This window comes from Lissotriton helveticus, chromosome 1_1, assembly GCF_964261635.1.
Source record: "Lissotriton helveticus chromosome 1_1, aLisHel1.1, whole genome shotgun sequence".
Lineage (NCBI taxonomy): Eukaryota > Metazoa > Chordata > Amphibia > Caudata > Salamandridae > Lissotriton > Lissotriton helveticus.
The window spans coordinates 1084298879-1084310974 of record NC_136057.1 but is presented as its reverse complement, the minus strand read 5'-3'; the positions used below and the strand labels follow the sequence as shown (position 1 = coordinate 1084310974).

General features: G+C 44.7%; 1 protein-coding gene across 1 annotated transcript in view; it reads right to left on the bottom strand.

The window, feature by feature from the left end:
• CCT2 (chaperonin containing TCP1 subunit 2) overlaps positions 1-12096 on the bottom strand; it is a 310711-nt gene that overhangs the window by 294016 nt on the left and 4599 nt on the right. The window contains exons 2-3 of the mRNA XM_078678105.1: positions 2187-2261; positions 2032-2097 (exon numbers count right to left, since the gene is read on the bottom strand). Of these exons, the coding sequence (XP_078534231.1) occupies positions 2032-2097; positions 2187-2261 (141 nt within the window). The remainder of the gene's footprint in view (positions 1-2031; positions 2098-2186; positions 2262-12096) is intronic.

Below are 12096 nucleotides of genomic sequence, written 5' to 3'. Positions count from 1 at the left end.
GTGTGTGAGTGTTAGGATGCAGGGTCCCCAAGAGTGGCACAATAGGTGCAGCTGACCTTAGAGGCCTAACCAGGTCAAAGTGCCATTGGTACCTTTTACAAGGGGGCTTACCTGGCCTGAGATGTGCCAATTTTAGGTACAAAGGTACAGTTTTGAGAAAGAACATGGGCCCCGGGAGCCTGTTTGGCAGGGGCCCAGGGCACATCAAATCAAAATGCTTCAGATGTCAGGCAAAAAGTGTGGGGGGGGGGGGTCGCCATGCAAAAAGGGTCACTTTCCTACAAACATGCAGATTATTCAGGTTGCCAAATGACCCCTTGGCATAAATACATGGAAGCTTTTCAACCATTTCTCTCCCTGCAAATCATACACTCTTGTGGAGAGGTTAGACTAACCCTGGGTCAAGAATAGTACCAGGGTTTCAGATAATAGAAATCAATTACCTCAGTTCCAAACAACATGGGTAGCCATTGGATTGAATGGTACATTGCAACGCTCCACAGACCTAAGACACAATGTTGAACCAACATATTATTCTAATGTTACTTGACCCAGGACTGTGTGCAACAAGCAACGAAGACTCCTTTTCTGGATGAGCTGAGTCCTTAGGAACTTGAGGAGGGACAGACCAAGGGTCCCTGAAGAAAAGGGTACTTCAGCATTGACATTTCCCCTTACTTGGCTTTATGTCCTACCAAATCAGGGTGACTACAACCTTCTACAGCAGAGATAAGGCTGTGCTACTACTTCCACATGTGTCCTGACCCACCAGTCAAGCACATAAATCAAAGAGTCCTATCCCAGTCTACATTTCATGCAATAGTAGAGTACAGCAGTTCCTAATTGTTATTACTTGAAAAAACAATCCGATTACATTCCCATCAATTCAACATCAAACCACATAAGGCTCTCTTCACTACTGGCTGGCAATAAACCACAGTATTGAGAGAGAATGGTTTCCCAGACAACAGTTCACACAACAATTCTTCCAAGACAACGAGATGAACTTTGGGATACCTAAATCTTCAGAATATCTAGAGAAAACATCTCAAAAGTAGCCTTTAGCATGGTCATTATTTAAATCTTTATTACTTTACATGGTTTGTGTAAACAGGACCAAGTTAAAGCTTCAAGTCTTTCAAGAACTGGTGATTAACTCTTTTCAATATATCACCATTATGGACTGACTTGTAATCAAAAGGTAAACCATTTAGGGTTTATCTCCAGCAACACTATAATTAATGAGACAAACTGTGCACTTAACGTACACAAAAGTATCAGCCCCTGTGTCACTTCCAAGCTTAAAATATGATTAACGTGATTTGGTATCCTCAGATTGGTCTGGAACACCGCGGAAAAACAAAACACTTCTAAATAAACGGTCCCAAAAACAGACCCAGGCTACCAGACTTGCTTAGTCTAAAGCTAAGGGATGGCTTAGCTGATTGCAAGTTGATTACACAGTCATGGTCATGTTACAAACTTGTTGCACTGGGCATATTGGAGCAAAGGTCCAATTTACATGCAGACCATAACACTGAACTAGGCAGAGTCCAAGCCATGTCAAAGTACCTTTGCGGTATAGTGGATGTAGGGGTCGAACTCAAACAGTAAATCAATCTGTGTCTTATTAAAGTCCATTGACCATTATGGATAGGAGTTAAGCCCACCCATTACAACCAGGTTTTGATTAAAATACAATTCATAAATGATCAGATTCATCTAAGAGCTCTGAAAATGACTTAACAGCTAATAGAGTACCATATAAGTAATTCAATTAAACATATGCAAAGCAAGAATTACAGAGATTAAAACAAACGTGTTACAACTACACAATTAGACTTTGCAGAATCTAAAAGGTCACCCCTGACCAGTCACTAGATCACTATAAAGACGCACTATTATCCATGAAGGAAATCACAAAAAGCTAGACACCCAATATTAATATTACAAATTCCTCTCCTTTTCAGTTGAAATTTTAAGAAGGTTTAAACCAGGTATTTTTAGTAAAAACAAATAAAACGTCCTTACCATGCCTTTGGGTCCTAGAGTGCTCTTAACTAAATCGCCAATCGCAATGGCACCAACGAAAGAAGACTGCAATAAAGTAGATATATTTTTTAGTAATAAGAATTTGAATACTCCACAATTCTAACTTCTGTCATCCATGTAACATCTATACTTACCAAACGGGCTGTCTCAGCCCGCTCTTCATCCGCGCCAGCTTTGAAAATGTTCATTGGTGTAAGTGAAAGTGATGCCTAGAAAAGATAGATTTCAGTGATGCAGGTTAGTTGATTAGGTCTACAGCTACATTGATATTTTCATTGATCGGTCTGACAAAGTTCACCTAGGAAATCAGAGTGAGAAAGGCAACCAAACAAAGCTTTCCTTCCAAAAAAACAAAATGTATTTGAGCATTTTAATGTATTTATTTAGTGCAGAGATGTTACTGTACGGCCACCAAGCCTCGTGGCACACTTCACTTTACATATTAAGTTTGTCAATATAAGAAAAATGGTATAGCATGTTAAGACACGATCCATAAGTGGTTCTGGCCAAAATGTCTCAGGCATATTGGTGTGGGGGCAAGCTGTGGGTAAACAAAGAAACCTAAAAGTGGGCCCCAACAATTCAGGGAATCAACCAACTATCACCTCCCTCAAGAAATCAAAACATTTTGAAAATATGCCCTACAAATAAATCACATAAGACGGTCTGTATTGTATGTTAAGTAAAATGTTGTGGACAACAACTGGAAGCCCAAAAATATAAACAATATTAGAACATTGGAATGTTGGGAGCTCTATTGAAAACAATGGAGCGCTCCCTGCTTCTACGGCCGGTAAAGGCCCACAGAGCAACATTCCAATGTTCTACAAAGGCTTCTCAAAGCTTGAGGGGATTGAGACACAAATATAGAAACCTATAGATGTAAATAATGTTTGGAAAGAACATAGCTCTGTACCAGCTCAACATATCATTTGAGCCACTCCTCTTTTTTTAGTGAGCTCTTAATGCTGCGATAAAGTGACAACTTGCTCCTCATTCTAGCAGACTCCCTGTATTTTCTTAGACGGGAGACCGGTATCGTGGGTGTCCTAACTGTGATTTTGACATGTTTTTCACCACAATGTAACAGATTATTTAGAGTGATAGGGGTACTCCCACGGTGATATTATTCTTTTTAACATGGATTGCTCCGGTCCCCAGATACACTTAGAGGTTGACGTTAGCCAATCATAGTAGTAGGGCTTACATTATTTCTACCTGCATCGCAGTGGGGAAACAGCCTACTGGCTCACCATGGTTAATCAATGTCATGACTAGCCTCTCTGGTTCTCCACAATAGTATTATTACATGTGCAGGGGAGTGCTTAGACGCATAGGAGGTGGGGCTCGGCTACACCCTGAATAAATGGAACCCTAAAATGATGGTGCTCCACAGTTTAGCTGTAGTCAATGCTGCAGTTTACCTGTCAGTATCTGACCCCACCCCCCTTTATGCTGCTTAATAGATCCCCTTCTTCCGGTCTGCAGAATTCTTTGTAAAGCCCAAAGCAGTTCTCTGGCTTGAATTTGCACTCGAGCATAAGGTGCAAGGAGGACCTCGTGTTGCTCATTGGGTCTGGACCAAGCCAGTTACAGCAGGTCAGCCTATGGCCAGGCACAAGTAACACCTGAACAATTAGTGTGGCCAAATGAAAGACCAAAACAATTCATGCATGGAGACGAGGTACCAGCCCATCCCGACATCGGGTATTCTGTCCTGCTGGAGAAAGAGGACTGAGCCAAGCCCATACAGCATCAGATTGACCAAAAGGGTTAAAATGTCAAGACTAATAACCACAAAAGAATGAGCCCACCTACGGTTAGCTGGTGAACTAGCTCATTAGAGGAGAAATGCACTTTGTCATGATAGTTTTCAGATGAAACTTTGGAGATAACTTTTCATTTGAGTGGACAATATGGTTAAGGCCAACCACCACCATATCCAATGCATAAGGAAGGTTTTTGCTTATGCAGCGCTCAGTTCTTGCTCTCTAAGGCAAATGCTTTAATCCAATCAAAGCTAAACTAGGCAAACAATTTACCTGGAAGCTCCTCCTGCCAAGCATTTTCGCATGCTCCAGTTAGTGCAAAATAATGCACCTAAGATCATTTTCCTGATCACCACACGAGAAGATATTACTCTCACCCTCAAGTCTGACTGCTCTTGTACATACAACTTAAGTCACCCCTCTTTTCTTTAAAGGGTCTTCTTTAAGCAGGGACAAAATTTCAATAGTTGATCTCCATATAGTGTGCGCTAGAATTGGTCACTTTCAATGTTTGCAGCTTAGACTTCAAAAATGTGTCGTCAACTATCAATTAGGTTTTTCATCTTTTTATTGTCATAACAGTTGCATTTCGAAACTTGCACTTTTGCACAACTTATTTTGCCAGCAAGCAAAAAGCCCAAGTCCCTTCCCTCTGCCTCCCACCAAACGTTGACCGAAGGTACTGCATATTACCAAGTAGTCTCATCTTCAGGTAGGACAAGGTTGCTACATATATTGCCCCCTGTAAGTGTTCCAATTGTTCAAGATTTTAACTCATTTTTAAAGGGCATCCTCTGCCCTCATGAACCTCCCTCCAGGGACGTGGAATTCCTATAGCTTGAAGCCCAGAACATATTGTTTGATGTCAAGGCCAACAGGTTTTGATGTATATTTTGTCCTTGGGACAAATAGGCCCAACCCTCTGCAGCACAAACCCTTTGGCTTCCAGTTTGCAGTACCACATTATGGTAAGGGAAGTGCACTGTCTGAAGTTAAGTTAATAGGTTTGTCCATATGTTAATGTTGTTATAACTTGTATTTGTGGTTATTTAATTGAAAGCCTTTATTATATGGGTGAGCGCTGTAAGTAAATGTTGTAAGCTCTGACTGCACTACTGACAGTGGTTCCAAAATATAAATCAGTACACGTTTTCAAAGATTAACAATATGAGGCTATGTATAATGCTCCCAGAATGCTCTATGATTTGATGCAAATATTTGCAGAAGCTTGAAAGCAAGAGTGATGATTCTTTTGCTTTCAAAATAAAACGTTCACAAAAAAATGAGCAGGTTAAAACCATTTAGCTAAAAAACTGTAAAATTTCAGATACCATTTCTTTGCCGCATCATTTAGTTATATGTGCTGTTGCATGACTGTATTTCCCAAAAATATTAATAATGGAAATCAGTGTAACCAGTTTTAATAAGATTATAGGAAACAAAAATACACAAGTATTGGCAAAGCCAGTACGCCTGAAATTGGTGGTCATCTTTTTAATTTTGTCAGTGTGTGAATTGTTTTGGCATGGTTTTTGTAAAACTTTATTGGTGTGGTCCTCTACATTATAACAAACATTAGCAAAAGCAAAAATTGTTTTTGGTCTCAAAAAGTACACTGCCACAGTAGTTATTTGCACTGAACAGAATATACCTTGGAGAGGGTGGAAAGAGAGAGAGGGTGGAAAGAGAGAGAGGGTGGAAAGAGAGAGAGGGTGGAAAGAGAGAGAGGGTGGAAAGAGAGAGAGGGTGGAAAGAGAGAGAGGGTGGAAAGAGAGAGAGGGTGGAAAGAGAGAGAGGGTGGAAAGAGAGAGAGGGTGGAAAGAGAGAGAGGGTGGAAAGAGAGAGAGGGTGGAAAGAGAGAGAGGGTGGAAAGAGAGAGAGGAGAGAGAGCGTAGAAAGAGAGAGAGAGCGTAGAAAGAGAGAGAGGAGAGAGAGCGTAGAAAGAGAGAGGAGAGAGAGCGTAGAAAGAGAGAGAAGAGAGAGCGTAGAAAGAGAGAGAAGAGAGAGCGTAGAAAGAGAGAGAAGAGAGAGCGTAGAAAGAGAGAGAAGAGAGAGCGTAGAAAGAGAGAGAAGAGAGAGCGTAGAAAGAGAGAGGAGAGAGAGCGTAGAAAGAGAGAGAGCGTAGAAAGAGAGAGAGGAGAGAGAGCGTAGAAAGAGAGAGAGCGTAGAAAAAGAGAGAGAGGAGAGAGAGGAGAGAGAGCGTAGAAAGAGAGAGAGCGTAGAAAGAGAGAGAGCGTAGAAAGAGAGAGCGTAGAAAGAGAGCGTAGAAAGAGAGAGCGTAGAAAGAGAGAGAGCGTAGAAAGAGAGAGAGCGTAGAAAGAGAGAGAGCGTAGAGAGCGAGAGAGCGTAGAGAGCGAGAGAGCGAGAGAGCGTAGAGAGGTAGAGAGCGAGAGAGCGTAGAGAGGTAGAGAGCGAGAGAGCGAGAGAAGAGAGCGAGAGAGCGTAGAGAGCGAGAGAGAGTAGAGAGCGAGAGAGAGTAGAAAGCGAGAGAAGAGAGCGAGAGAGCGTAGAGAGCGAGAGAGTAGAGAGCGAGAGAGAGTAGAAAGCGAGCGTAGAGAGCGAGAGAGCGTAGAGAGCGAGAGAGTAGAGAGCGAGAGAGTAGAGAGCGAGAGAGTAGAGAGCGAGAGAGTAGAGAGCGAGAGAGTAGAAAGCGAGAGAAGAGAGCGAGAGAGCGTAGAGAGCGAGAGAGCGTAAGAGCGAGAGAGCGTAGAGAGGTAGAGAGCGAGAGAGCGTAGAGAGCGAGAGAGCGTAGAAAGCGAGAGAAGAGAGCGAGAGAAGAGAGCGAGAGAGCGTAGAGAGCGAGAGAGCGTAGAGAGCGAGAGAGCGTAGAGAGCGAGAGAGCGTAGAGAGCGAGAGAGCGAGAGAGCGTAGAGAGGTAGAGAGCGAGAGAGCATAGAGAGCGAGAGAGCGTAGAAAGCGAGAGAAGAGAGCGAGAGAGCGTAGAGAGCGAGAGAGCGTAGAGAGCGAGAGAGAGTAGAGAGCGAGAGAGAGTAGAAAGCGAGAGAAGAGAGCGAGAGAGCGTAGAGAGCGAGAGAGTAGAGAGCGAGAGAGTAGAGAGCGAGAGAGAGTAGAAAGCGAGAGAAGAGAGCGAGAGAGCGTAGAGAGCGAGAGAGTAGAGAGCGAGAGAGAGTAGAGAGCGAGAGAGAGCAGAAAGCGAGAGAAGAGAGCGAGAGAGCGTAGAGAGCGAGAGAGCGTAGAGAGCGAGAGAGAGTAGAAAGCGAGAGAAGAGAGCGAGAGAGCGTAGAGAGCGAGAGAGTAGAGAGCGAGAGAGAGTAGAAAGCGAGAGAAGAGAGCGAGAGAGCGTAGAGAGCGAGAGAGCAGAGAGCGAGAGAGTAGAGAGCGAGAGAGTAGAGAGCGAGAGAGTAGAGAGCGAGAGAGTAGAGAGCGAGAGAGCGTAGAGAGCGAGAGAGCGTAGAAAGCGAGAGAAGAGAGCGAGAGAGCGTAGAGAGCGAGAGAGCGTAGAGAGCGAGAGAGAGTAGAAAGCGAGAGAAGAGAGCGAGAGAGCGTAGAGAGCGAGAGAGTAGAGAGCGAGAGAGCGTAGAGAGCGAGAGAGTAGAGAGCGAGAGAGTAGAGAGCGAGAGAGAGTAGAAAGCGAGAGAAGAGAGCGAGAGAGCGTAGAGAGCGAGAGAGCGTAGAGAGCGAGAGAGCGTAGAGAGCGTAGAGAGCGAGAGAGCGTAGAGAGCGAGAGAGAGTAGAGAGCGAGAGAGCGTAGAGAGCGAGAGAGAGTAGAGAGCGAGAGAGAGTAGAGAGCGAGAGAGAGTAGAGAGCGAGAGAGAGTAGAGAGCGAGAGAGAGTAGAGAGCGAGAGAGAGTAGAGAGCGAGAGAGAGTAGAGAGCGAGAGAGAGTAGAGAGCGAGAGAGAGTAGAGAGCGAGAGAGAGTAGAGACCGAGAGAGAGTAGAAAGCGAGAGTAGAAAGCGAGAGTAGAAAGCGAGAGTAGAAAGCGAGAGTAGAAAGCGAGAGTAGAAAGCGAGAGAGAATAGAGAGCGAGTAGAAAGAGAGAGAGAATGTAGAAAGAGAGGGAGAGAGTAGAAAGAGAGGGGGAGAGGGAGAGAGTAGAAAGAGAGGGGGAGAGGGAGAGAGTAGAAAGAGCGGGGGAGAGGGAGAGAGTAGAAAGAGCGGGGGAGAGGGAGAGAGTAGAAAGAGCGGGGGAGAGTAGAAAGAGAGAGAGTAGAAAGAGCGGGGGAGAGTAGAAAGAGAGAGAGTAGAAAGAGCGGGGGAGAGTAGAAAGAGAGAGAGTAGAAAGAGCGGGGGAGAGTAGAAAGAGGGAGAGTAGAAAGAGCGGGGGAGAGTAGAAAGAGCGGGGGAGAGTAGAAAGAGCGGGGGAGAGTAGAAAGAGCGGGGGAGAGTAGAAAGAGCGGGGGAGAGTAGAAAGAGCGGGGGAGAGTAGAAAGAGCGGGGGAGTAGAGAGCGTAGAAAGAGAGAGAGCGTAGAAAGAGAGAGCGTAGAAAGAGAGAGCGTAGAAAGAGAGAGCGTAGAAAGAGAGAGAGCGTAGAAAGAGAGAGAGCGTAGAAAGAGAGCGTAAAAAGAGAGAGCGTAGAAAGAGAGCGTAGAAAGAGAGAGCGTAGAAAGAGAGAGCGTAGAAAGAGAGAGCGTAGAAAGAGAGAGCGTAGAAAGAGAGAGCGTAGAAAGCGAGAGCGTAGAAAGAGAGAGCAGAAAGCGAGAGCAGAAAGCGAGAGCAGAAAGCGAGAGCAGAAAGCGAGAGCAGAAAGCGAGAGCAGAAAGCGAGAGTAGAAAGCGAGAGCAGAAAGCGAGAGTAGAAAGCGAGAGTAGAAAGCGAGAGTAGAAAGCGAGAGTAGAAAGCGAGAGTAGAAAGCGAGAGTAGAAAGCGAGAGTAGAAAGCGAGAGTAGAAAGCGAGAGTAGAAAGCGAGAGTAGAAAGCGAGAGAGAGTAGAGAGCGAGTAGAAAGAGAGAGAGAATGTAAAAAGAGAGGGGGAGAGGGAGAGAGTAGAAAGAGCGGGGGAGAGTAGAAAGAGAGAGAGTAGAAAGAGCGGGGGAGAGTAGAAAGAGGGAGAGTAGAAAGAGGGAGAGTAGAAAGAGCGGGGGAGAGTAGAAAGAGCGGGGGAGAGTAGAAAGAGCGGGGGAGAGTAGAAAGAGCGGGGGAGAGTAGAAAGAGGGAGAGTAGAAAGAGGGAGAGTAGAAAGAGGGAGAGTAGAAAGAGGGAGAGTAGAAAGAGAGAGAGCGTAGAAAGAGAGAGAGCGTAGAAAGAGAGAGAGCGTAGAAAGAGAGAGAGCGTAGAAAGAGAGAGAGCGTAGAAAAAGAGCGAGAGTAGAAAGCGAGAGTAGAAAGCGAGAGTAGAAAGCGAGAGAGTAGAAAGCGAGAGAGTAGAAAGCGAGAGAGTAGAAAGCGAGAGAGAGTAGAAAGCGAGAGAGAGTAGAGAGCGAGAGAGAGTAGAGAGCGAGAGAGAGTAGAGAGCGAGAGAGAGTAGAGAGCGAGAGAGAGTAGAGAGCGAGAGAGAGTAGAGAGCGAGAGAGAGTAGAGAGCGAAGAAAGAGAGCGTAGAAAGAGAGCGTAGAAAGAGAGCGTAGAAAGAGAGCGTAGAAAGAGAGCGTAGAAAGAGAGCGTAGAAAGAGAGCGTAGAAAGAGAGCGTAGAAAGAGAGCGTAGAAAGAGAGCGTAGAAAGAGAGCGTAGAAAGAGAGCGTAGAAAGAGAGCGTAGAAAGAGAGCGTAGAAAGAGAGCGTAGAAAGAGAGCGTAGAAAGAGAGCGTAGAAAGAGAGCGTAGTGTAGAAAGAGGGAGAGAGTGTAGAAAGAGGGAGAGAGTGTAGAAAGAGGGAGAGAGTGTAGAAAGAGGGAGAGAGTGTAGAAAGAGGGAGAGAGTGTAGAAAGAGGGAGAGAGTGTAGAAAGAGGGAGAGAGTAGAAAGAGCCCTGGCATAATCAGAGATGCTACATCAGAGCTCTGGATTAATGAGATTAGTGTCATAATTTGTCACTGAACTACACTGCACCCAAGGGACAAGTGTATTTTGTTGCAAGACAAGTACATTTATAAAGCAACCAGCCCCATGGACAAGTAGATATTTTATAAAATTCCACATGCACCAGTCCATATCGCTCTGCCAATCCTCGAGCAGCGGAGTTTGTTCAGCTCATCATAATCGGGCTATAGCCATCAGTTATTTTGAGCACATCCCAAAATTGCGGTTTAGTTTAAACTGATAAGCCAACAGGAGGTAAAATAACCAAAGTGGTGGAAAACAATTATTACTTTCATCTTTCAACAGTTACAGTACAGTAAAATGAGTTCATCCACAACTGACGTTTTGTCACTCAAACAAGCATTAGTGCCCCTGCACCCCATTCACATTGCCAGTAGCACCGTTTCCTTCACTCAGATGCTGGGGTGCAGAAAGCTTGACGAAGCAGTAGTCGCCTACTTTGTGTACACAAAGATGCTGCAAATGCTTGGATCACTTCGAAGTTACTACCGTTATAACTCACTCTTATATTCCTCGTCCCATTCCTCAATTAAAAGAGTTAATAAATTAAAGAAATGCTATTTATAGGTTTTTCCAGCACAGCGCTTCCTAAATCGCTGGAATAAAAAAAAATTATAAACTCTAAAAAAGTGGCATAGAACTTGCCCATTACTTACCTTAACTGACCACTGGCTGGCTCTTGCGTCACTCTCGTGTCCTTGCTGGTCAGCGCCTCAATGGTCGCATCATGGAGCCTGGACTGTACTGCTTCCAGTGTCCTTCTACTGGCTACATACTTCTGGGAGTAATTTTTTTTTATTTTTTATTACAGGACCGCTGGTGCACTCCTGGGCTGTCTTGTCATGACATTAAGCTCCACATCAGCCTCCTGCAGCATGGCCACAAGTGGGTGTGTGTGTGGTGTCCTTGTGTGAAATATTCACAGATGTGCCGCAGATCCAGTCAAGAATGCACGCGACGAGGTAGGTCGTGCGGCGCCCCCTCTCTCACGCAATATGACTGAGTTCTGTCCGTGAGAAAGGAGGATATCCACTTGAGGGCTGGTCTGCAGATAACTTACTGAAGCTTTTTGATGAGTGACTTGTGTTATGAACCGGTCGAGGAGGATGAGTGTGCAGTTTTTCATCAGTCGAGAATGCTTCTGATGTCTTTGGTGGCGGCAACAAGAGTGGTCCCTTTTCTCTGGTTGGTGTAAAAACGTGATTGACAGCGGTCTAGGAATTGGAGTTCTAGGTGGTCTGAGATTTGGGTATTAATTAGCTGGTAAAGAAAGGAGCAAGCTGGGTCTGTAGCTGCAGAGGGTGTTGGGGTTTGCGGTTGGTTTCTTCAATATGGCATTGACTAAGGGATTTTTCCAACAAGACTGGAAGGTGGAGGTGATGATAAAGGTATGTACGATAGCGGTGAGCGTGGGGGAGACGAGGGTTCTTCCAAGTTTGTATATGAAGTGGAAGAATGGGCCTGAGGGGGCTCAGAGTAGAAGGTATTTATCAGGATTGTGGTTTCTTAGTGCGAGAAGGGGATTTCAGTTGCTTAGCTGCTGTTTGGCAAAGGAGATGGTTTACAGCAGGTAGGGGGAGTTTGTATCGGTATGCTGTTTGTCAAATGTGTTGTAGATCTTGCCAATTTTCTGTTCGAAGAAGTTTGAGGTCATTGCAGAGTGCTTGATATGGGATGATGTCGTCGTTGACAGCTTCAGGATTCGAGAACTTCTTGACGATGGTGAATATTTCTTTACCATTGCTGGAGCTAGCCTTGAGTCTGAGAATTGGGCCTTTTTCTGTGCGTCTCGTAGTTGTTGGTGGTAGAGGTTAAGGGCCACTTTATATGTGGATCTAGCGTGGTGTTTTTGTCGAGTCGTCATTCTCTCTCAAATTGTTTGCAGTGGCACTTGGACTCCATGAGGTCGCTCGTGTACCAGCTAGGTAGTTTGTTATTTTTGTAGATCTAGTCAAATCAATCATCTTTATTCGGATACAGATACATATCCATTAAAGTGCAGACAGACAACATATGCAATAAAAATTTCAGCGACAGAGGGGACAATTAAAATATCCAATTAGAACTGGTCCTCCAGAAATACAAGGTACAAAATGATTTTAAAAAAAGACAGCGAAATTCATCATAACAGTTATACACCAGAAAATACATAATACTTGAAGTTAAAAAACAGAATAGTAGATCTAGTTTCTGGTGGGAGCAGTGCAGTTAGCACAGTCGGCAAGCCATTTATTGAAGAGCTTTGTGTGGACAGAAAGAGTTTTGGTGTACGTGTGTGAGAGTTCCTGTAATTTCATGGTCCAGTTTTCTTCAAATACTTTGCCCCAGTGTCTTGATGGT